Below are 27,293 nucleotides of genomic sequence, written 5' to 3' on the forward strand. Positions count from 1 at the left end.
TTGATTTTATTCTGACGCCGTTGCTGCTGCTGCTGCTGCTGCTGCTTTGACTGCAGCCACCATCAACAAAGCCGGCTATAAAAGAATAATGACAGTGGGCACGACAACATCGCTGCTACGTAGGAAAGCCACTAATATGTGCCCCTTCACCTCCCCAACTGTGATTGTGCAAATGAAAGGCAAACGTGATTGTAGCGTTGCCGCTTAGCGCTGTTGGCGCTGACGCTGACGCGTCGGCTTGTCGTTGTCGTTGCGTTTGCTGCTTTAGCGCGCATCGATTATTACCACAACTCAAACGAACATTAGGCTGCCTCATGTGGCATTGGAAAACATTCGGTTCTCTTATCATTCAGCGAATAATAAAATGTATTCTAATTTAAAACCTCCTCGGAGACATTTTTATTCATTTCTAGGACGTTCCTGAAATAAATTGATATTCCCAGTATGGCATTCTGGACTCATATATCCTAGGCCCTATTATTTCCTTATGAATCCATCAAAGCATTTTTGTGGAACAACTCCAACTCTTCACTGCTTTGGATCTACAAGTAAAAAGAGCTCTTGCAGATTTCTCTAGTCTAATGTAAAGTCTAACGGTGTGTGTGGTTAAGGGATATCATCAGCATAATTCCCGTAAATTAGATCGGTATTAAAACGTGGCCGACGCTGGCTTATTGGCAATGCATAGGGATAACAGCCCCCCTGCAACTCACGAGCTAAGCCTTGAGCCCCATAAGACTGCAAACGATTTTGGAACCAATCCAGACCTTCAACGAAACCGCATCATTATTTAACTGAAAAATAATGAGGGCAGCGAGGCAAGTGAGCTCCAACGTTATGCCATATTGGTGATGAACGCGTAGCCTCCCCCAATCCTTGCTGGAAGCAACGAAATTGTTAGGTACAGCTTCAACTCAAATACCTACTCTCGAACTCCAAAACAAATGAGCACAGATAAGATCAAGGAGACACCACGAGTGATCTAAAGAGTCATCCAAAGATGACCCTATTTCTATGGCAGCAGAAAACAAATCAAGCTGTCCTACCTCAAATATCGAAGTTCAATCGATATCCAAGACTGACGAAGACTTCGAGAACCTGTTTCTGCTGTCAGAACTGGAGGACGTGAACGAGGTTATCGTCGAGACGTTTCAAGTGCATGGACTGAGATGATTTACTTCCCTTGGCTGAATAAGACCCAGCAACAGACAAGGAAAGCAATGCGCAAAGCGAGACTGATGAAGATGAGTTTCGATGGTTTACGAGAACCTACTTTCGCTTTCGAAACGGAGGGCACGGACGAGTATATTGTCGAGGTGTTTGAAGAGTCTGGTCTGAGACAACTCGCTGGGTGAGATCTACACCCAAAGTTCAGCGATAAAACAAATAAAAGTGTAGAGCCAATCAACGAATATCTGGCCGCACATCTTTTCTCTATTTAGTAGACTTAGTTTGTGCTTAAATTTAAGGAAGAAAGATAATTTAAGGACATTTCTCTTACTGATGGAACCTAAGCCGTCGAAGGAAAATCACTTCAAAAAGTGCTGTCAAAAAATGTGGCGTCTCTGGTTTACATTCAGTAGACGAACAGCAACTGATCGTCATTTCGCTAGGAAATTCTAGAGGTATTGTTGAATGTACACTTTCCGGGATGTACTCTGGAAGCTAGCGCACATACTCAGTTTTGTTTCTTCGGTAAAAATCGCAATTTCAGCTATAATTACATTTCCAAAATCAAAAATAATGAAATCTATTCAAATGTATTCGTCACTCTTATTAAAATTTGCATGAAGTACTTTTAGAAACTTGTTTCTATGAAAGCATAACCTTGTTGGTCAAAGTAAATATTTTGTTGAATTTTGACATACAAAAAATAATAATTTTTTTCAAGACCTGGTAGAGGGGTCGTTTAAAATTTTAAAACTTCGTGGATTTCTTTATTTTGTAGGTAGAAAAAAGGAACGGAGCTCCATGATTTTGGTATTTTAAGAACCCACCTACAAATTGAGACAATCAGAAGATACAAAAACTTTAATCATTGAACTCAACTTTAAACTCCGCAAAATCCTCAAAACCCTTTCATTATAGTTCAGCTCATAAATTTAGAATTGAACAAAAATAAAATTCATACACGTATAAAAAACTAATTTTTATATTTTGTGAGGGGAGCATTACCTAACTTTTTTCGCGAGTCATCCTAGTAAGCCTACCACCATATGTACACGTATCTATGCATATACATATGTACATATGTATGAGTATTAGAGTGGTCCAAAATTGCATGTGAAAAAGTAAGATCTGAATTTTTATGCACCACCCCTAGGATTATTCTATACCAAAATATATATATATATATATATATTCATGTTTTCCTTATTTTGGGTATTACTGTTGAAAGTCTCCTGAAGAGGACCTGCGATTACCGATCGAAAAATATTGACTTTCAAGAATTATATACCATTTTTACGAAGTTGTTTTATTCCTATATAAAATACATGGAAAACTTTGAGCGCTTTGAGCGACCTAAAAATATTTATTTTCAAAATGAAAAAAATAGTGCTATACTTTTTTCGATATAGAACAATCCTAGGGGTTGAGAGCATTACAATTCCGACTTTACTCTTTTTGGACCACCCTAATGAATATAAAATATCGCAAGTTAAAATTACATATGTGGCCCTCCTTTTGCTAAGTGTAGCAGAGAGCGCTAGCGCCGTGCCGGCTAGATTCCCTGTAGTCTCGTCGCCCCTTAGCAGTTGGCCATCAATCAATCAGCCCATTTCAAGAAATTCTTTTCATACTTCATCACAGGTGGCTGTACATAAGAAAGCTTTTCTTTCTAATTATACTCTATGATAAGTGTGAATATTTACTTTTGCTACATATACGCACAATGTGCGACTGATCTTAAATGCTTTACTTGTTTACTACATTTTAACAATATGTTTATTAATTTATTTATAATTTTTTTTTAAATTATTTATTAATTTTTACTTACGCAACGCGTGTCTTGAGTCGTCGGATTTGGAACAACAATTAAAATGTTTTTTGACTTTTTATGGTAAGCAAAAAATAAAACAAATTTTCTTCCAGTGTACACTGCTGGCAACATATGTTTACAATCACAGTTAGCTACAAAACTTTTCTTTTTTGACAAGTTGTGCGCTTAGCTGTGTGTGTGTTAAACACGCTATTCTATCAATCGATACGACTAGTCGTCACTTACCGGCAGTTTAATAAGGGTAGTATATATTTTGTACACTTAGAAAAACTAGGCTATAAAAAGTATTAAAAATTAACGCACAATTTAGTAATAAACTTTGATATGCTGCTTTTAAAAGAAATAAATTGAGCACGCGGGTACCTACATATATACATAGGGGATTCAGTTTTTTGAACTTACCGGGTAATGGCTTTGAATTAAACGCTGCTTACACAATCTACCATCCTTTAAATAATTTAGGTTTGATTAATATTAAGAGAATGGAGCGGTCACTTAATGATAGCTCCCAAGGGCGACCTATTTGATCCACGTAACGTTAAGGAAATTTGCCAGGTTCCTTGGTATTTTGGTCACACGCGTAGTTAGAACTTCACGCAGGCCCATAATGTACTCTTCTACTTGCACGAGGGACAGGTGCAACCTGTATTGGTCAGAAGGAGCAGATCTCCGGTGAAGTTAAGCCTCGGCAAGATAATTTCTTCCAGTTGTTCTCCAACCCTGAGGATGAATGGGTACATAGGTTAGGTAAGGTTGATGCGGCAGTCAGTCTAATGGCCAACTCACTTAGACCTTGCAGATCAATTGTAAGAATGTTTTTTTTTCCTATACCATAGTTTCGTGGTAGAGCTAAAAAGCGCCTACCTCAAAAGCCCGCTCTGCTGTTAGATAAAGCTGGGCAGCTACAGAAGAAGCGCTCAACTGTTTCTTTTCCTTCCTCAACTCCGCAACTTCTTCAATATTCATGGTAGTATATTTCTAGTCTCGAAACTCGCCTACCGATCAGGCTCTAGTAGCCTAGTTGTTTTACAAGTGTCCTCGTCTAACCATAGCCTATTTTCCTCTTGAATAATATTATTTCTAATAGCTAATTTTCAGATAGCAATAGGTATCCTAATATTTTCTGTGTTTTCACACGTTTGGTTTTAGATTTATCGCATCACACTATTCAAGCCATTTATACCAAAACGAAAGACAAAATTGGTAAGGAACAACTACACAATGTAGTTTGAGAAATAAAATGTCAAGGAAAAGAAGGAGAAAACTGCAGCAAGGTTTACATTGGCACAACGAAGAGATCGCTTGGAACGAGAATCAACAAACATAAGCTAGACGCCAAAAACAACAAGAGTACCACAGCATTAGCGCAACACCTGACGGAAAACAAACATACAGCTGATTTTGACAATGCAAAGGTTTTGGACGTGGAGAACAGAGCGAGAAGAAGGATGACATTAGTAGGGTTGCGCATACAACACAAAATAACTGAAGCAATGAACTTCAAAGAAGACGTAGATAATATAAACTGTGCATACGCGACTGCAATTACACACAATGTCTGAGGTTTGACGATGAAGGATGTGCAGTGTTGTTTAACGTGTCTTAATGTTTTTAAATATGTTTAATTTATGTTGTGATAATTTTATTGCTAAATAATAAAGTGTAATTAGTGTAAAATTATTTTGTATTGTCTCATTTGCTCCTTTTAATAATTATCCGTTATCATTATGTTTTTTGTATTTATAAATATGTAGACTCCCTGAAGAAGACGCGAATATGCATCGAAACGCGTAGGAGAAGAAGTAAACACTTGTTTTATTTAATATAACCGGCCAAAAAGCTCCAAACCCAATAGCATTTTTTTCTTTATTAAAAAAAAAAAATGTTTGATTTTGTGTATTTCGTTGTTTTAAAGAAATATATATTTGTTTTAATTTCATATATTTTAAGGCACTTATTTAATTTTTTCTTTTTCAAATTTAACTTTTGTATAATTTTTTACAAGAAATTTTTTATTTAATTTAATTTTAGCAACTTATTTTTTATTTTGTTTTTCTTTTCTGATTTAATTTGCCTTTGGTATTAAGATTTCATTGCCTTGAAAATAAAATTTTTTAATATCATCTTTTATTTTTAATATATTTTTTTAAAAAAGAAAAATATACCTATGTATATACACATTTTTTAATTTAATTTAAGTTTTTGAAAACATTTCTTAAATACATATAGACAGAATAACGAAAACACTTTCTTGTTGGCAGATCTTTCGAAAGCGACTTCAAGATAGTTGCCAGAGTTGACAATTAAAGAATTGCCCTGTAAAGCGAGATTCATAATGAATATTCATTAACCTTCATGCACAATACAAACATGTAACGAGAGATGGAACAACTAACTTTTAAAATGGGCGTAGTTTCTGTATCAACCACACATTTAATTCAATCACGTTAGCTTCATCATTTAATATACTAAGTAGTCTTTACATAACAGCCCCCAATACGTATACTTAACATTTGATTACATACATGCTTGCATACATATGTACATACATACCACATACAATGCATGTAGTATGTACATCCCCGCAAACATATTCTGAGCGTTCAGAATATATGAGTCCGAAAGGTGTCCTAGGTAGGTAAGAAATATGAGTTTCAAAAACAAAAAATTTTTTACTCTTATATGAATCTTTTAGGATTCATATATGAGCCAAGTTATGAGCCAGCACCTTGTGCCAATATAAAAACAATAAAGATTTGAAATTTATATCTAAACTTGTTTATACAGAAATTGAAAATAATTAGAAAACAAAAAATGAACAAAATTTAGCTTCAGCTGCTGCTATTGAATGCATGTTGGAATGTGTATATGCATGTAAATATGTATGTATGTTATTTGCAAGGACTTTTTGCGGAATGCCTTTGCAAATATAGTGAGTTGAATAGGACTCAAAGAGCAACCTAAAATAGGAGTCCGAATGTAGCAATTTATGAGGCCGATAAGGGTCTCAAAAAGAGTCATATATGAGGCCAAAACTTGTTTTAAAAGAGTCCAAAATGAGCCGTATATGAGGCCAATACGAGTCCAATATGACTCATATTGAGGCTCATTTGATGTATGAATTTAAGCTCATATAAGTCGACATTCGTAGGAAGGGAAACACACTCATATCGGACTCTTAAATGAGCTCATTATGAGCGTATTTGCTCCGAAATAGGACTCCTTAAAGACTCATTTATGACTCCAAATGTTTGCTGGGATGTAACAACCGCAGTAGCTTGATAGATATAAAATGACAAGTAATCAGTTAACATCGCTTATTATTGAAAAAAAATAAAAAAAACATAAAAATAGTGAAGCTGGGACGAGTTGCCTATTCAGAAATAATTAGATGACTTTCACAAAAATTAATAATTAATGGCGAAATGTTTACATGTTAGCAGCAATTAGTTGAGATCTAACTTTAATTATATTAGATTGATTCCTAGTGTAAATAAATACATACATACATATATATGTTTGTATGTATGTTTTTTTTTTTTTGTATATTCCCAGCAAACATTTGGAGTCATAAATGAGTCTTTAAGGAGTCCCATATCGGAGCCTTTGTGCTCATAATGAGCTCATTTAAGAGTCCGAAATGAGGGTGTTTCCCTTCCTGCGAAGGTCGACCTATATGAGCTTAAATTCATACATCAAATGAGCCTCAATATGAGTCATATTGGACTCTTATTGGCCTCATATACGGCTCATTTTGGACTCTTTTTGAAGCTCTTAAATGACTCTTATTGGACTCATAAATGCCTACTTTCGGAGCCTCATTGTATGCTGTTCTGTGACTCTTATTGGCGTTATTCTTCAACTCTCTTAATGAACTTACTTTAGAGCCATGTTAGTAAGGAATCCATTTCAAATACTGTTGCATATTTATATACAAACCTCTGCGCATACATATATATGTACAAATATTGCAGCATTCATGTAATAGCATTTGCTGCCGCTAAATTTTGTTTATTTTTCCTTCCTAATTATTTTTCATATCTGTCAAGGCACATTAAACAGGTAGTATCAGTAGAGCAAAAACAACATTTGCGTGTATTTTGTTGTTGCTTCTGGTATCGAAAGTGTCAACAACTGTTCTGAATTTTTTCTTCTAAATCAAAGCGTGCCATGTGAAATACAAAAAATTATAAAAAATAAAAAATTGAAATTGGAAAAAATAAAAATTGATGCAACTTTCTTTCCTAGTAAATTTGTTTGCTTCTCGAAGCATTGATCCATCGTTTGCAAGGCCCAGTAATCAGCGGTCGTGTTGCCGAGTTGGGCGAACGTTCCAAAAGCTGCTATTCAATCGCTTGTTTTGTATGGAAAAAGGTTTCACAAGCAAATGGATTTTAACAATTCAGAATTTTTGTGAGAAAAAATTAAAAATATTTGACATTTTCGAGACCAAATAATTTGAAAATAAATCAAATCAGCTGCTCTACTGATACTACCTGTTCAATGTACCTTGATATCTGTATAAACAAGTTTAGATATAAATTTCTAGTCGTTATTGTTTTTATACTGGCACAAAGTGCTGGCTCATAACTTGGATCATATATGACTCCTAAAAGATTCATATAAGAGTAAAAAAATGTTTGTTTTTGAAACTCATATTTCTTACCTACCTAGGACTCCCTTCCGACTCATATATTCTGAGCGCTCAGAATATGTTTGCGGGGATTACACAGCATGGAAAATTTAATGAAATGCTCTCTTCTTAAATTGCTATTTTCACAAAAACTGAGTTCGGATATAAAAGTTTACCTGAGCTTTAACTAATATATGTATATCGCTTGTTAATAGAAGTAGCTGTTGGATTGGTAAATAAAAATTAACACCAGTTATGAGAGTTAAATCAGGAACTAGTTTTTGTAAAAATTTCAGATAGATCGTATTGAATCAAAGCCCTCGAAATGTACTATCCTACAGTGGCATAGCTAGGACTTTGAGTACCCCTCACTCACAAAAAACATTGATACAAGACAGGAGACAACATCCATCATCAATGCCATAGAAACATTAGATTTCGTCACAATTTTGTTTTTTTTTAGGGCCGAAATTCTAGTTTTTTTTTTTAAATGTGGTCTGAACACGGAGGCAGAATGCTGTCTGTGATTCGGGACTTGCAGTATGCAGATTTGTAGCCCAATTATTTTTATTGTAATAAAGAGCTAATTGTAAGTAGCTAAAACTACCGTTGATTATTGGTATTTTTTCACGCAGTCTCTTCCAAAAAATTTTTTTTTTTTCGAAAATACTTTATATGGAAAAAATGCAAAACACCTTCAACAAAAAAATCTCAAAAATCAAATCAAAAATCCCAAATTTCCTTTTTTTACAGAATTTAATGGGCTGCAAAACTGCATACTCAAAAAAATTCTAAAAAATCTGATTAAAAATTTACTGAATTTTCGCGAGTTTTGCACAAAGTTTAGGAATTATATTTTTATGTTTTTTGTTGTAGAATGAGCCATATTTTTATACAAAATTGCCATAAAAATATTAGAATAAAAATTGTTGCATATATTGTGAAAAAATTTGCTGTGCCAATACTTTGTTCCGGCAGTGTATAAATAAAATCCAATCAAACACGAATGAGTTTGTTTTATAGTGCATTGTACAGTGAGGTATATTTAAAGTTTTTATTTTTGTATTTTAATCACTATTTAATATATGCAATATTGTACATAGTTTACAAATGTTTAAAGCCTTTCATTCACTTTAATTTCTATAATTATCGTTTACTAAATATTAAAATTCGAAAACTACATTTTTATATACAAATACGATATATGTACATTCGTTTGATTCAATTTTGAAAAATAAATATTCATTTAAATAACAATAAATATTTATAATAAACAATTCACGTTTTTTCTAATACATATGTTATACATAATTGACTATTTCGGATTTACGAGCCTAATTTCATTTTTCAAGCTATTGTGCGCTCTTTTCTCACTCTCACCTTCTCAATATAGCAACTCCTTATGATGATCGTAAGCGCTCGCCCATACCTTAGCCTTTGCTAATTCTGGCCATTCGATTAGCTTTAAGTCATCATTTATATTTAAACAGAGAATTTTCGGTTCACTTTTCTTGAGCGGTTCCCACGTCAGTGTTGTCATGCCGGGTATTTGCTCGTCGTTGGGATTCCCACTAAGCGCGAATTGTGTCCAAAATCCGAGCATACGCTCTATTGTGCGATATTCGCGACTCTCTTTGGGCACTCGATGTGAGTAAAGATTTGAAAATAGGTAAGAAAGTTCATCTGCATGCGACACACCCTTTACGCCACGCCCCATGCGAAAAATACGAAACGGATGTGGCAACTCTTCGGAATCGAAGTCAAAACGATAGAGATAAAGCGGTGCTCCGGCAGCGTATGTGAAGCGTGAGCGTATAAGTCGGTAGAGAGGCAAATGAAGGTAACTGTATTCTATGATCTGCAAAAAAAAAAAAACGCTAAGTTATTCAATGATTTTTAAGTTAGTAATCGCTTGTGCTTTTAATTCGTTTGGAATTCACTCACCTTTTTGTATTCTTCAATCGTTGGTATTTTACCACTGACATGCGTTGCCTTCAATTTCTGCTCAAATTTTTCCCTTTCCTCACTTACGGCAACTTCAAAGGGCACAAATGGTTCCAACGAGTAAGTCTTTTGTCTTTGGGCTAAGGTGGCTAATTGTTTCGCACCTGCAATTAAAAAATGTTTGTTATCCATAACCAGAAAATAGAAGAGTAGAACTAAATAGGCTGAACTAAAAAAAAAATATCATTGGTTGTAGCCTTACTACCTTAAATAATATTGGTTAATATTTATTAGAGCAACAGATGCGAAATCAACAACTTTTAGAAATCGACAACAAAAGCCAAATCAACAATTTTTAGATTTTTTGTCTGTCTAGAAAACTAATGCATAGAATCGAATGCAGTTTCCACCGATGCAACAACAACAACAACGAACAAATTAGAGAGTTGCCACCTGTTTGGAAATTGCAGTTTAAGTAAATTTATAAGATAAAGTAAGTATTGCAATATGGCTGATAAAACAAAGAGGTTTAAGAAGACTTACAGTCGAAAATATTTTTGTGCAAGGTTGCCACCTGTTTAAAAATTTCAATTTGATTTAACTGATAAGATCAATTAAATATAGCGATGTGGTTATCAACCTAAAAAGGTTTGGGAAAATGTATGGCCAAGTTTTTAGAAGGGCTTCATGCCTATTTGAATTTTTTTTAAATAAAGTAAATACTGAATTAATATCTACAACTCTGAAGAAAGTGCACAATATGTAGAATCGAGTTATAAGAGTAAAAATTAAACTTCCAGGGTAAAATACCTTCGAAAACATTAAATAATACTCTTGTTCATAAAAAATAAAGTATGTTTCATAAATCTAAATTTTGTTTGAAAATCTCACTTCACAAAGCTTTGCAAAACTATCTTAATTTTAAGGAATGAAGCCATACTAGTTTTGAGTAGGAATAACAACACAAAAATACCTTTAAGGCGCAGCGAAGCACGCCAGCTATTTACTAGTACTCTAATATAATCTATTCGAATTGATTCTAAGCTAATCTTATCGAATCGAATTGGTCCTAATTGGTCTAATTTAAGTAAATTTATTTGAATCCATTCTTAAATCTAATCTAATCGAATCAAATATAATTTAATTTAATCTAGTCGAATGTAATAACATCCAATCTAATTGATTTTAGTTTTATCTTATCAAATTTCATCTAATCTAATCGAATAGAATTGATTATAACCTCATAAATTTAATTTAATCTACTCCGATGTAATCCAGTCGAACCCTATCTCATCTAGTGTAATCTATTCTAATCGAATTTAATTGAAGTTAATCTAGTTGAATCGAATCCAATCCAATTGATTGTGACCAAATCGAATCGAATTGATTGTAGCCTAATCGAAATTAATTTCAATTCAATCGTATATAATCTAATCTATTCCAATCCAACGTAATCTAGTCTCATTTTAATCCTCTCCCCACTAACCTTGCATTGCTATCAGCCCCTCATCGGACGTATGACCGACCAGCAGCGGTATCGCATTACCCCACGCCGTTTTCATCATTTCTCTAATAGGTTTTGGTATCACACATTCGGGCGTCAGATATGGCTCTACACAATACAGAAATGGCGCATTAATATTACGTGCACGATCGCCAGCTGTAAGTATCCGATTCTCCAGCGCTATTAGATCTTTCGCTTTACATTTTCTCAAAAATTGCAAAACTTCCTTCTCATTATCTTCACCCTTATATCCAGCCAATTTGGCGAGTGTAAAAGCACGAGCAGTCTGATTTTTCGTCTCCCACAATGGTAAAGCATTGCCCGACATTAAAATGACACGTTGGAAGATACCCTGCGTCTGTTCGGTGAGCATCATACAATGGGCAGAAGCGGCACCAGCACTTTCACCAAACACAGTAATACAGTCCGGATTTCCGCCAAAACTTGAGCAATTATTTTTCACCCACTTAATAGCCAGCACCTGATCTTTGAGGCCAGCGTTGCCAGGTACATTCAATTCGGGAGTATTCAGCGAAAGGAAGCCTGGAAGGTGGGAGAAGAAAAGGAAAATGTGATAAAGAAGAACATTTGGATAGAGTTCCTTTACTTACCCAGCACTCCAAGCCGGTATTGTATTGTTACAAGCACAACATCCTTTTCCATTAGATAATCAGGTCCATACCAATCCCGAGTAGCCTCACCTATGCTAAAACCACCGCCATGTATCCAAATCATAACAGGTCGTGGCTTATCAGGTTGTATCTGCGTAAGTTAATTAAATGAAATTTTTTGATAATTAAAAAATGGCATTTTTTTAAGGTTTCATCATTCCTTTTGTGCCTACTTACATTATTCGTATATACATTGAGGTAGAGGCAGTCTTCGGATCCTTCCAAAGTTCCAGTAATCGCATGAGTTTGTACCGCCATTTCTTTGGTATTTTTGCAATCTCTTACTCCCTCCCAGGGTGTGGGTCGTTGAGGCGCTCTAAAACGTAGCTCGCCTACAGGTGGTTGCGCATAAGGTATGCCCTCGAAACTGTAGTAGGGTACATCATATATCGTTAATCGTTTGACGCCCTCTACTTTTCCATATTCAGTCTCTATAAGCGCTGTTTCGCTGGTGATGTGTCGATTCTGTTGATAACCGTGTTCATAGATTCTGCAAATTGAGCGACACAAGTTTGAGTTAGTTTGAAATAAAGAATAATAAAATTAATAATTCTCAAAAATTTACGAAAGGATTACGCAGCTAAACAATAGGGAAAAATGTTTCTCTTTGACAGAAATTTGCAACATTTGTTGCTCTCAAAAGCTGTATTATAGATAGAGATATACATAGAGATAACAGCATTGACCTAACTTCTTAAAAACCGAGCTGAATTGCTTATAACTTTGCGAAAGCACTCTGCAAGATCTTTATTCCCAGCAGCCCGAGTTCATTCGAACTAGCAATGTTAATCCTGGGATTCCGCGATCCAGCGTTTCTACGTTCTCTAAAATCCCGAGATTCTTGCCAACTAATCTCGGGATTTTCGGGGTTTGCAATTTGCACTGATGGCAATAATAGAAACTCCTTTTCTTGACCAGTATTGGCTGTATTTCTTTTTTTTATTCAATAATTAATACTTTTTTATAAATTTCTAGCTCATTTTATATATAACACCGCACGATAGTACATTTAAAACACAAATATCAATATATTCACGAAACCATGGGCCAAATATATTCAAATTGCGTTTTTAGTTTTTCACTCTGACGTCAGTAATTCTAAAATATTTAAAAAATTCAGTGAAATGTGCTTAGAGAAGAAGTATAGGTATCAAGTTAAGCAGGAAATCCTGTAGAATTTCAACAGATTCAAGTTTTTGGTGCAGAAGGATAAATAAGTATTGAAAATGTCCTTTTAAATTTTTTCCTTGAAATTTCGCAATATTTTTTTTCGAAAAAATTTTATGTTAAGGAATACGTCCTTAGTAAACTCGATAACATTCTCGAATTTCGTCCTTCTAACCTTATCAGCTTAAAAGATTGCCTATTCGTGAATACAAAAATTTTTAAGTTTTTTTTCGTTCTAAAGAAATTCACTTAAGCACTTTTTCGCTCGCTATCATTCTGCAGGGTCTGGTTTTTATAATGTTCTTTTCTAAAGGAAAGGTGGCACCGCTGAAGTGGTTCCATACTAATTTGGTTTAGATTCGATCATTGGATCATGAAGAAATTAACGGTTCTGTTAAAATTTTATATGAGAATTGAAGTCCATTTTGTTTTTTTTTTTGGCTAAAAATTACTTGTTTTTGTCTTTTTTTTATACAGAGTCTAAGAAAAAATAATCCTGAAAAATACTTGCGTTCCGCATGTACTTTTATCCAAAAGTTTACATTGCTGACAAATGCAAATAAGGATTAAAATTAATAAAATTAAAGTTAAATATTTTCAAAAATAACAAGAAATACTTTCGCAAAATCTTTAAAGGACCATTAAATTTTTAATTTTTTTATTCATCGCCACGCTGTACATATTTAAGCATTTTCATACATAAAATTGGCTGCTAACTTAATAAAAACTACATCCATTTATATGACTAAATTGGTAAACTCATTCCCGGAACTTTTGAGACAATACATATAAAGACTCATTTAATTTCTTCCAACAATGTTTGTACAGTTGTGATATTTAGTATATACATACATACTTGTATTTCAAGTTCAATGCGTGTGACCGCATGACTCACAAAACTTTTTTAATAGACACAGCAAGGCCGAATAGAATAACAAATCCGATGATAACCGCATACTTATCCGTTAAAAAGCGAAAACACTTAACTTAGTGTATGTAGTTATGCTCTTTTATCTACATACATACATTTCTATTTATACGATGTTATACATATGTATGTAAACTTGAATGCACTTTAAATGAGTTAAGTGATAAAAATGTAAGTTATTTTTAAAAGAGATATGTATGTATGCGTTTACTTTATATTATGCTTTAGATAAGTAACAGTAAGTAAATAATATTTACTTCAATAAACATAAACTGAATAACAGGACATACAATGCATTAATTCCACTTTAGTTGAACAGGAACATGTTTTCTTCAAGCTTGCATCCGGTCTCGTAGGCATTCAGCAAGCTTCGTTCTCATCTCATTTCGACGAGTAATCTCTGCTTAAGAAAAAAGGTGCAAACTGCTTTGCTTACTTTGGCTTTACCGAAACATAATGCAAAAGCGGACAGCAGCTTGTATGAAACCCGTAATAACTGAACACTACTTTAAGCCGGAAATGCCGTGTTACTAATTACAACGCTTTTTTTAAATTCAATTTAGTTAATTTCATGTATTATGGACACGGTGCCGATAAAGTGCATGCCGAAATCCTTGTACCTTCCATGAGCATAAAAAAATTTCATTTATGCCATATAACGCATCAAGAAAATCGTTTTTTTTTTTTAGAAAAAAAATGCGCAACACCCTCGACAAAAAAATCTCAAAAATCCAGGGTATTTTATTTTTGTTGAAGCTTGCACTTTATTAGACTAAAATTGAATATGCTACAAAATTGCATACCCGTTAACTTTCTTTGATATAACTAACTTTGATTAAAAACTTTACAATTTAATGTAAATTTTTTGAAACTTGACCAAAATTTTGTGAAATTTGTGCAAGCTTTGAAATTATTATTTATGTGGTTTCTGTTATAGATAGAATTATATTTTAAATGAAAATTAATAAAAAAATAGACAAATAAATATAAAGTTTGAAACAATTTCATTTTGAATTTTCGAGCTTCATAAACCTCTGACCATAGCTTTATATACGAGTAGAATGGATATGTGTGTTCATGAGAGTGGTCAAGAAAAAAGTTTAAAATGTTAAGCTCTCATCCCCTAGGAGTTTTGTGAAGGGAAAAGAGAGTACCCGTATTTTTTTGTTAAAAAAAAAGTATATATATTTAAATGTGCCACACCTCATGAAGTTTTCCATGTTTTTTATGGAGAAAAAAAATTCCTTCGTAGGAGACTTTCAATAATAAGATCAAATGGTTTATTTCACCATTTTTTAATACTAATGATATTTTATGAGTCCCCCTTGCATTTTGGTATTATTATTGCAAGTCTCTTAAAGAGAAACCGAGTTCTCTGATTGAAAATTATTGATTTCAAAGAATTTTATATTATTTCTAAGAAAACGTGCTTCCCCATATAAAATGCATGGAAAATTGTATGGGCTTTGAGGCTGTTTAAATAATTTTTTTTTTTGTTAGCAAAAAATATGGGTATTCTTTTTTCTTTTTAGAAAAATCCGCATGCATTTTTGGACCACCCTACTGTACATATAAAAAACATTACGGTAGTTTTGTCTGTTATGTTGGTGCTCGAAGAAAGTTGGTCATAGCAAAGCTCAACTGGCTTAGATTTATTTGGTAAGTAATTTGGTCGAGCTTTCTGGCTGACGTAGGTGTTTCCAGAAAGCTTAGATCAGGTTTTCATTCATAATTTTAATAAATAACAAGGGCAACGAGTTCAATACTAAAAATGCTGGAGGTAACAAAACTATGCAAGAGAATGAATTAGGATGACTTTTGCTTTTTCTTCACTTTCTCAATTTAATAATAAAAATCAGATTTAGGTTGACGGCGAAGTGCTAGCTAGCTATAAAATACATGCGAGGCTACAACAAAAAAAAATCTTGTGTATTTTTTAGTAAAGTAGTGTAATTCACTTAACTTAATTGAGTTCAATTTTTTTATTAGGTGACAACTCTTTTCTTGTTCTTACTTAGATATAAAACTCCTTCCACAGTCGGGCCACGACAACAAAGAGCCTATCGGTGTCAAAATTTTAAGCAATATTATTTTATATATATGATTTAATTAAAAAATTTAATTATTCAAACAGGTGGCAACTTCCTTGAAAATATATTGGAAAGTAAGCTTACTTAAATTTCTTCGAACAACACCAATATTGTTATGTTTCTTTCATCTAATCAAATTATGTAATGGAATTTAATTTTCAAACAAGTGGCAACCCTCTTCAAACAATTTTTGTTTCAGATGAGATCTCGCGTACCCTTTGCCATTTTACACTCGTATTGCGATGTTTGATCAATCCGTTTAATTTAATTTGGCTTAGCTTTATAAACAGGTGGCAACTCTCTTTAAACCTTTAATCTGCGAACCTTCTTCTCTCTCGCCGAGGCGTTACACATAGGTATGCGTCTTTCAACAATCGGACTACGGCTATGTAGAGTCTATCGATTGCAAACTGTAAGCAGCTTGTCATACAGTGACTGAAACAAGTGACCCGGTGTTGATTTTATTTAAATAATCAAAATATTTTCCAAGTCAAATTTTTTGTTTGTTTTTATACCCGAGCGCACTTGTGCACAAGGGTATTATAACTTTGTTCACATAACGGTTGTTTGTAACAGATATATACAAATGTATACATAAATGATCAGGATGAAAAGAGAAATCAATTAAACGGTGATTGTCTGTCCGTCCGTATGTCCGTCCGTCCGTCCGTCTGTGCACACGATAACTCGAGTAAAAATTAAGATATCTTAACGAAACTTGGTGCGTGTACTTCTTTCGGGCGTAGGACGGACGGTATTGAAAATGGGCAAAATCGGACAATAACCACGCCTACCTTCCATATAACGGTAATTTTCAGAAATACGAAAACTGCGATATTTTAGTAACTACTGAAGATTATTCACTCAAAATTGACATTTACAATAACTTTAAGACTGAAATTAAGAATATTATAAATTTTTGAAAAATGGGCGTAGCCACGCCAACTTATGGTTACATGTGTATATCTTGGCAACCGCTGCACCGATTTCTCCCAAACTTGGCACAGTTATTGGCCTTGCTACAGCATACCCAATGGCCGAAAATTTTTAAAATCGGACAATAACCACACCTCCATTCCATATAAGGGTAATTTAGAGAAGTACGAAATATTCGATAAATCAGTAAATATTAAAGCTGATTTATTCAAAAATAAAGTTTGCAACAATTCTTTACCAGGAAATACGTTTATGACAAAATTTTGGAAAATGGACGTAACACCGCCTACTTATGATCACATATACAGGGTGTCCCAGAAGTAACGTGCCAAACCTTATGGGAAGGTAGGTGGGGAGGGGGGTGAGCTCCCTGATAAACAAAAAAAATTTCAGGTAAAAGTGTCACCGTTTTTCAAATATTTACATTTTTTCGAATTTCAAAAAAATCGTGCCTTTTCATGTGTTTTCTTTAACTGCAACTACAAACCGGGCAATACTTAGTAAATTTTTTATGTAAAATACTTCCAGATAGTTGCCTCTTCATACTCAAATGCAATGTAGTTAAAATATATTAAGGAACCATCATAAAATTAGGACTATTTCTGGATTTTTAACTTTTTGATATTTTCTTCCCCAACTTTGACTATCTCGGGTGAAAAAAAATGTACTGAGCTATAACTGTACAGTACATAAAAAATTGCTCATTTAATAAAGATTTCAGAAATTGTTCATATACAAAACAAATGAATGATTTTGGCTTCAAACTTTTTTTTTGAATTTGAGTGAATACTGTTCTGATATGGGCGTCGTTATAACAATATTCAAACAATGTGAAGATAAATTGAATTGCAATAAATGACAAATTTATTTATGAATATCCAAAAATATTTTTTCAATAAACAAACACTGCCGGCAAAAAGTATTGGCACAGCAAATTTTTCGCAATATACGCAACACATTTTTATTTCTAAATTTTTCCGCCAATTTTTTATAAAATTATGGTTCATTCTACAACAAAATAAAAACATAAAAATATGATTCCTAAACTTTTTGCAAAACTTACGAAAATCTAGAAAATGTTCAACTTTTCAATTAGATTTTTTAGAATTTTTTTTGGTATGCAGATTTGTGCCCAATCAAAAGTACAAGTTTCAAGTAGCTAGGAGCTACTGTCGATTTTTGGCACTTTTTTCACGCAGTCTCTTCCATAGCTTTTTCGAAAATACTTTATATGGAAAAAATGCAAAACATTTTCAACAAAAAATTATCAAAAATTAATGCGATTTTTTATTAACTACGAAGTTGCATTTTTTTACTACAATTTAATGGGCAGCAAAATTGCATACTCAAAAAAAAAAATTTTAAAAAACTGTAGTAATTTTTTTTGGTAATCGATTTTGCATTTTTGTTTATATATATCAAGCGTATTTAATAAAAAAAGGCATTCATTTTTTTTTTTTTTTTAATTTTTTTTCCGAACGGTGTTCCGTCTGTTATTTCATAATAAATTCATGGTTTCATATCGCACATCGTCTTCAAAGAAGCCACAGCTCATATTTACATACATATGTATCTACATATATGCAAAGCAGAGCAAAAAAATTTTAGCAAAAACTTCGAGAATACCCCTAGTTTAGAATAATGATTTCTGTGAAAATTTAGTTAATCTTTACAAAGATTGTGAAATTAGCTCAGGTCAGGTAGTAGCCAAAGGGAAGAAGAACACGACGCACAAACACATGCGCGAACAGGTAAAAACCCAAATACTACTCAAACTCTCCTTTGCCTAAATACTAAAGCAGCAGAGAGTTAATGAAAGTAAAATTTCACAACAGCTAGTGACAATGCAATTTTGTCGATAGTTGTTGGCTGATATTTGATTTTTATCGCATAAATACCAAAAATAACTTTCATAAGAGAAACGTTATAACTATGCTCGCTGCGAAAACCTTTGACTGCCTTTGTGTGATACTCGCATAAATTTGCTTTTATTTAATAATTTTTTTTTCAATTTATTATAAACTTAATTTTTACAAACACAAAAAGTGATTTCACTTGAATTCAATTAAAAATTTCGCGGGTATTTGTAGCGCTTTGTGTTGTTGTTGCTTGCTGTTGGTTAACAGTTTGTACTAACCGCTAACAATCTATTAGATAAATAATTCGCAATATGTGCAAAAATTATAATGCCATAAACAAAGCAATTTCATTGTTTGCAGCGCTTTTGTCTGAATATGTAAATTTGTTTTCACACAAACCAGTTAGCTCTGGGTATTAGTCATCACAGCTGATTTGGTCAACTAATTGAGTAATTTCATGGAATGCATACAAATGTATGTATGTATGTATGTGTTTGTGTTAGGGTCACAATACATACAGGTAGCAGCGCATAGCAGTTACTAAAAGACTGGTTTTTGCTCCATAAAATGACAAAAAAAAAACACAGTAAACACAAAACACGCGGTCAAGTTTGGTACATTTCTGCGGCGTGCTTTAAATGAGATCTTTGGAACGCGTATTTATAACTTTTTAAATGTAAATGAAAAAATAATAACATATACATATAATATATATGTAGACTACTATTCTATCGAAGGAATTAAATTTTTATTTGATCTTTTTTTTTGTAATACTTGACTATGACCATTAAATTTCACTTACTTTAAGCGCCATCGCAGCTTTTCTATAAATCCAAGATTTGATTGCATATTCATTTCTAAAACACGTGTGCTGTGTGTCTGTTACCTATGGGGCTAAGTAATGGAAATGTATCACAAAAAAGTAGAAAATTTTCAGTTAACACAGTTAAGCTTTTTGTCATTCACGCATGCACCATGCACTTGAATTTCAACTTCAGCCAGCTCAGGCGGCAATTCTTAAATCTACAAACAAATAACACTTCGTCGCTCAGTCGATCAACCTTGAAGTAGTTAACAAGTAGTCTACAAAATACTATCACATTACGATACGAGCAAGAAATATTTAATTTTCTGGCGCTTTTTTTTTTAATTTCGCGGTGGAACTCCGAATCACCGAATCAACGACAACCGGATGGCACGATGTAAATGACTCTACTGAAAAAAAAGTTTTGAATGTAGCGAATCAAAAGCGTAAACAATCGCAGCTTCAATAGAGCGCAAAGCAGGCTGCGAGTAGTTTACTTATCTATATACATATCTACATAAGTACGAACATATATACATACATACAAATGTATATCTAAATATACAAATGTACATGAGTGCGTACATACATAGATAAAAAAATATATATCAAGAAATAATGCACAGGAAGAAACTAAGAGAAAATAAATAAATAATACTTAAGTATTACTCATATCAATTCAGTGGTTGATAGCAAGTGGTAAAAATAAATGACGAAGACGTTTAAAATCTTGCTTTATATAGTACATTTACTTGCACATACAAACGCATGCATAGTACATTAAGTGTTGCCAGAAAAATTAAATCTTAAAAATGGCAAAAATAAATAAAAATTGTGAAACAAATATCTCTTTTGAAGGTTTTAATTAAAAAACTTCAATTTCGTTTATATTGCAAAAACATTTACTTAGTGCATACATAAAGTTGACTCAGCTTTGTCCGGAGTGCATATACTTTTTATAGTTTTCAAGATTTAGATAGCTTTAAAAAAATATTTTGGAAATAAAAAATAAAAAAATTGGATTTCGATATCTATTACGTAAATTTCTTACTCTAAAAGTTAGGTGGTAACACTATTCCGAAACATGCTGGAATGAATGGTACATATTTTGAGGTTATGTGTACTGTATATACATAAAAAAATTGATGATTGAAATTAACAAAATAAAAATTTGTATTACATAGAAGCGTGGTAACCCTGATGAAAAATATTTTCTGACCAAAGTTCTCAACAATACCTTTCAACTGATATCCATATTGCGATGTTTTACATAAATTGTGTGGAATCGAAAATAAGTGGCAACGTTACACTATTATCCTAAGGGATAAAATTTTGTATATAGGGAAAGCATTGTTTAAGAACCTTCTCTTGGCACCCATGAATATTAATATTTTACCTCTATTTGCGATTCAAAATAGGTGGCAACACTATTAAAAATATTTTTGAATTAGGGATCTTATAAAAAACATTCAAATTGATACCTATGTATATTATGATGTTTTAATTAATTTGTAACTAAATAGCAGTAGGATCTAAGCCTCTTTGGATAAATGGCCTTGATATAAATCTATAGGCACCATTGTCGAAAGCCCCGTCGATGTCCAAGAAGGTCCACAGAGCGATCTCCTTGGTCTCTAAGTCACTTTCGATCCTACTTACCAGATACTATAAGGCCGAATCCGTTGACTTCCCTTAGATATAAGCAAATTATGAGTAATATAAGGGAGTGAAAGTGTTAAGTTTCTCCCTTATATCAAGGTCTAACAGTCTCTCTAAAGTTTTGAGAGTGAAGGAGGCTATTTCAATAGGTCTGTATGATTTAGTTAAGTAATGAATGTCACGCGCTCATAACAATTGCAAAAAGTTGCAAGGAGAAGAAGCAGACTTAAGGAATGATAAACATAAATATATGCGGGATATTCGTTTTGGATGGAAGATACTAATAAAATCGTGCGATTGTGTAGTTGAAAGCTTATTTCGTCTTGTATTGAATATCGTGTGGCGTATCAAAAAAGCGAACAAAACACATTGAATAAAAAGGTGAAAATTAGATTAAATCAAAAACGTCATCGTATTCTTCGAAAAAAATTTCCTCAAAAGTGTTTCAAGTCAAGGCACATAAATACAGGTAGAAGCCAAAATGACGTTGCTCTCATGAGAACCAAACCTTTAAACTTCAACTGGATTTTATTTTATTTCCTATATTTCGTTACGCTTTGAATGTCATATCGTTGTTTTTTTTTTTGAATGTTCGTTAATAACAAATTTTAATTTGCATTTGAATTTTTGTAGTGTTGTGCGGTTTATACTTAGTGTATGTGTTAAAAATGCAACACCTGAAGCGTTGTTTTTTATGTGGTGTTAAATATAAGGCAGATACCACTAATTTTTTAACGTGCCTCAATGTCCTTCGCGTAAGGAACGTTGCGATAGCAGCTGTGGGCAGAGGTGCAGAGAAATGCCATGCTGTGCGTTAAACATTTTAAAGAAGTAGATTCCACAAATACACCGGGAGGTACAGGAAAGGCACGTTTGAAGCCAAGTGCTGTTCCTATGACCCTTATGCCGAAAAGTCCCTCCAACAACACTGCAACTCATAAAACAAAAACAGAAAACAACATACACGTTTTATCAAATTTTAACTAAAGAAAATAAATAAATAAGAATAAACTTCAAATATACTTAAAAACGTCAACCAGTGAAATGTATTTTTATACCCGAGCGCACTTGTGCACAAGGGTATATTAATTTTGTTCACATAACGGTTGTTTGTAACAGCCAAAACGAATCGAGGTAGATATAGACAAATGTATACATAAATGATCAGGATGAGAAAAGAAATCGATTAAGCCATGTCTGTCTGTCCGTCTGTCCGTCTGTCCGTGTACACGATAACTCGAGCAAAAATTGAAATATCTCAACGAAATTTGGTACATAGGTCTCCCTTAATCCAAGGTAGGTTGGTATTGAAAATGGGCGAAATCGGACTGTAACCACGCCCACTTCTCATATAACGGTAATTTCCAGAAATACGAAAACTGCGATATTTTAGTAACTACTGAAGATAATTCACTCAAAATTGATATTTACAATAATTTTTAGACGAAAAATAAGAATATTATACATTTTTGGAAAATGGGCGTAGCCACGCCTACTTATGGTTACATGTGTATAACTTGGTAACCGCTGCACCAATTTCTTCCAAACTTGGCACAGTTGTTGGCCTTCGCATAACATACCAAATGGCCGAAAATTTTTAAAATCGCTCAATAACCACGCCTACTTCCCATATAACGGTAATTTTCAGAAATACGAAAACTGCGATATTTTAGTAACTACTGGAGATTATTCACTCAAAATTGATATTTATAATAAGTTTTAGACGAAAAATAAGAATATTATAAATTTTTGGAAAATGGGCGTAGCCACGCCCACTTATGGTTACATGTGTATATCTTGGTAACCGCTACACCAATTTCTTCCAAACTTGGCACAGTTGTTGACCTTGGTACAGCACAAAAAACCGCCGAAACTTTTTAAAATCGGACAATAACCACGCCCACATCCCATATAACGGTAATTTAGAGAAATACAAAATCTTCGATAAATCAGTAAATATTGAAGCTAATTTATTCAAAATTGATGCTTGCAACAATTCTTTACCAAGAAATACGTTTATGGTAAAATTTTGGAAAATGGGCGTGGCACCGCCCACTTATGGTAACATATACGTATATCGGTAACCGTTCTACCCATTTGTACCAAACTCGGTGTGGTTATTGTGCTTGCCAAATATAAGCAAAACGGTGAAAATTATTGAAATCGGACTAAAATAACGGCCGCTTCTCATATAACGGTAAATTTAAGAAATGCTTGAAACTTCAATATTTCGAAATTGAAGGACGCTAATTTACTCAAAATTGATACACCTCGGCTTACCATCCAGCGGAAGGTTTAGGAAAGGTGAAAAAACATATATTTAATACTTGCGCCGGGTATTTAATGTTCGGCTCCGCCCGAACTTAGACTTTCTTAAGGTACTGGCCCAATGCAGGCTTGCTTTGCTTGCGTCGCTCCGAGAAGTGTCAAAAATGATTTGGAACATACAAAAACGTATAAAGGCTGGCCAAATGGCAGCTTTTCTTCACTTGCTTTAAGCGCCTCAAAGTTTTAAATAGACAAATGTTTTATTTGAAAGCGTTTTGTAGGCTTTTGACAAAGAGGCATGTTCCTGTTCAAAATACATAAATTCAAACAAAAATTTGCTTACTTAATTTAAAAAAAGCAATTCGAAATCAAATCTAACATATCGTTATATTATAGTAAAAAATTGCAAAGCTCACTTTTACAAATTTTACACGAGAGGAAAAAACTTCTTATAGCTCTTTTCTTCAAGTAAATCGTTTTTTTAAGTTATAGTTTTTTTAGTAACTGTAGATATACATATGTATGTGTCATTACTACCAGTTCTTTTAAATACAAACATTATTTCGGATTAATTTAAAAATAAATCTGAAAAGGTTTGATACATCTTCTAGATTTTTCTAAAACAATAATTAATGTTAAGGGAACAGACATTGACTTTTCAACCAGACAGCTGGTTACTTTGACAGCGTTTCAAGCCGCCATTCGGCCAAACAAGTTTTCAAACTAAATCAAAGCAAACTAAAGCCAGAAAGGCACGCAAAGCAAGCCTGCATTGGGCCAGCGCCTTTACTTGTTTTATTTTTCCTTACACACGCTCATTTTTATTTTTACTCTCCCGAATACTTTGACTTTTGTAGGTTTGACGTCAAATTGGCCGTCTACCTGTTTTATTGTACCATGGTTTCAAGTAATTTTGGATTAAACGCAAAGTATTTCTCTGTATTTCAGCGGCGGTGCACAAGCTACGAAAACCCACAAATACAAATATTTGAAAGTTAAAAAAATTACAACGTAATCTGCATAAAACTTGGAATAACAAGTTTAGCTGGAGCTCAGCAATTTTTATGCTAGGCGCATCCTTTTCCAGGAAAAAATACTCAAAAAGAATGTTACATTTATACCTACGATCGTTCTTTTTTTAATTTGTAAATTGTAACTCAAAATTTTTTAATATGTGCTCATTAGGGCGGAGTAATTTGTTAGGAGCAAAATTTTCGTAGAAAATGTATAGCAAATTAAAATTCTACGACCCTAAGCCAAAATGGCGAACAAACTATATACCAAAAATTATGTTTGACCCTCCCAATTTTCAAAAGAAAAAGGTGGATATTGTATGAAGAAAACACAACGGTTTGTAAATGAAAAATTAATTTCGTTCAGAAAAAATTATAACAGACTGATTCTTCTTTTAAAAATTGAGGGGATCAATCGCAGTTTTTGGTATAGCAAGTTTTGCTTAGAATCGAACGTAGAGTTCGAATAGGCCATACACCACTTTTTTAGAAGGTAAATAACTCCGCCCTAATGTACATATCTTAATTTTTATTTGTATCAATATTACGACAATCTATTTCGTTTCTTTTTAAGTAATATTTTGTTAAAAGAATACCGTTTAAGAAGGTTGATGGAAAACATTTTCATTTGCCATTAAAACCACACAGGAAATGTTTAAGTGGTGCTAGAAGTCTTCATCTTGAAGAATTTTTAGATTCCATTTTAATATCTTCAATTTAAGATTTTCACAACATTTTTTGAAAATAAGTCTTCAGTCTTCATTTTAAAGATGAATCCGTACTTCTGGCAACACTGGATACATCTCGAAAGTGGACAAAGTATAATAAAAAAAATCTTCAAGTAGCAGCACTTGGCGCGCACTCCAGTTTTGTGAGCGGGAGAGCGGTTACTTATTACTCTTTTAGTACATAATTGTGGACGCAGATAGCTTTGTTTAGCTTTTCAATTTTTTCTTTATTCACTTGACTTAAATCATACATGCATATGTACGTATATATATATATATATATGTAAGTGAGTGCATGTGAAACTTGCTACCGGCATTGATAGATAATACACTGTCGATACACGCCTGCCTGAAATATTAATTAATATGAAGATAAAAAATATCACCAAACAAACAGATGTTTTGGCAATGTAACATGTATGTGCGTATGTACATTTTAACAACCCGTTTCGCTTGAATAGGTACAGCTAATTTCTTGACTTTACGTTACTTGCATGTTTCCGCGATATGTTTAGCTCCGTCAATAATAATCAACTTTTTATATGTATATGTGTATATGCTTGTATGTACGTCAGCGCCGATCAGACAGAGATTTTACACTGAGTGTGTTCATACTAAATGTGTAGAAAGCTTTTAAAACCTACTCCCGCGATCGTCATTATGTATGATCGCTCAATAGGCAAGATTTTTCTTTTATGTCCTTAAAGGTTTTTAAATTTCTCGGCAAATTTTGTGTTACAAATTTTTTCGTAAGTTAAGATATATTTTCTTTTTCTTGTTTGGCCAAATTTTGGTGGAGTCCAACAAAAACACCAGATATGTATCTTCCCTGTCAACTGAAAATGTCAAATGATGAACTGAAATGTCAAATGAAGCCAAATCCTTCTCTACCATCCATCGGAAACCGGGCAAACGAGGATACAGCCACCACCGCAGGGTGTCGGTGCTGACAACGTTCAAGGCTAGAGAATTCGTGCGCATTCGTATGAAAATACCAAGGCAGTGACGTGAGTGTTAGGACGCGTATGCGCCAACTGTTTATTAGATGCCAATAGATATGTACGAGTTTTGCTTCTCAATCGATGTCGTCGATATATGAAAGCAAGTATACGCTCTTGTAAAAAATTGTACCGGAGTTCTGCAGCTCTTTTTACCTTCTCCAATATCAGATCAAAGAAATCTTATGAAAGGCAGCCGCAGCTCAAAGTCATTTTACACAACCGCATTAGTTTTTCAAGAGTACCTAATTTAGAAAACACGGCATAAAGGAAACTTCTTTTCTTGCTGTCTAGAGCGGCTTTGAAATCGACAAATATACTGGGTGCGTCGATCCTATTTTCGAGATTCTTTTCCATTATATGGTGTATGGTGAATATCTGATCTAAAGCCACACTGAGCTTCAGGTTTTCATAAAGTAGGCATAAAAGAAGACCTCACATTGCGTGCGTCGACAATCAATTTGGTTTCTCGTCATTTGATCTGAAAATAGACTTGTAGGTAAATTAATCCTGTACACTATCGATCGGCATTATTTCCTTATATAATTTTTCGTCATATCATAGAGGCTGAGTTTTCCTACGGTTGAAAGAAAGAGCCCTTTCGTACTTAGTCTGGCATTGGACTTGGAACAGGACTTTGTACGACCTAGAACTAAAATCGTCCAGTTACGAACACATTCCGTTTAATGCTTCGGGCATTCTAGATGTGTACCCTTAAATCAAAACCCTATAAACATTACCAGAGTCTTACGCGAGTCCTTTCTTTCGTTTTGTTGACTTGACCGTTCGCCAAATACCAACGCACAACCATATCTTCGATTAATTTTTAAGCTAAAATCGCTTAAATATTGTCAAGCTGGCAGCTGCTTTTACTAGGGCGCACTTCGAGTTGTATAGACGCTGCGGACTTCAGGGGACATTTAAAGGAGTCGGACGAATTGTTTACCACACCTAGCGCATGGGCTACTCTCGTTACCCGTGGTGCGCGAACGTGAACGAAAAAGTAGGAATCGAGTAATTGGTACTGCTTACCCAGAAGCCCTAAAAAGATAAGTTTTTATAGGACCATCTCAGATATAGCACCGGTTA

At 33.7% G+C, this 27,293-nt stretch overlaps 1 protein-coding gene across 2 annotated transcripts; it reads right to left on the reverse strand.

Moving 5' to 3' along the window:
- Nucleotides 1–8,665: 8,665 nt before the first annotated feature.
- Nucleotides 8,666–19,934, reverse strand: LOC118741520 (esterase B1-like). 2 transcript variants are annotated; one of them, XM_036473528.1, is made up of 7 exons: nucleotides 19,795–19,934; nucleotides 19,536–19,627; nucleotides 11,931–12,243; nucleotides 11,694–11,844; nucleotides 11,065–11,625; nucleotides 9,579–9,742; nucleotides 8,666–9,492 (listed from the first exon to the last, which is right to left on the reverse strand). In XM_036473528.1, exons 2-7 carry the CDS (start codon nucleotides 19,586–19,588, stop codon nucleotides 9,019–9,021), a joined length of 1,716 nt encoding a protein of 571 aa, XP_036329421.1. In that variant the 5' UTR covers nucleotides 19,589–19,627; nucleotides 19,795–19,934; the 3' UTR covers nucleotides 8,666–9,018. The 2 variants fall into 2 exon arrangements, with proteins under 2 accessions (XP_036329421.1, XP_036329415.1); XM_036473522.1 differs by having other exon boundaries at nucleotides 19,536–19,934.
- Nucleotides 19,935–27,293: the final 7,359 nt, after the last annotated feature.

This window comes from Rhagoletis pomonella, unplaced genomic scaffold, assembly GCF_013731165.1.
Source record: "Rhagoletis pomonella isolate Grant_MI unplaced genomic scaffold, Rhpom_1.0 Rhpom_scaffold_00001, whole genome shotgun sequence".
Classification (NCBI taxonomy): domain Eukaryota; kingdom Metazoa; phylum Arthropoda; class Insecta; order Diptera; family Tephritidae; genus Rhagoletis; species Rhagoletis pomonella.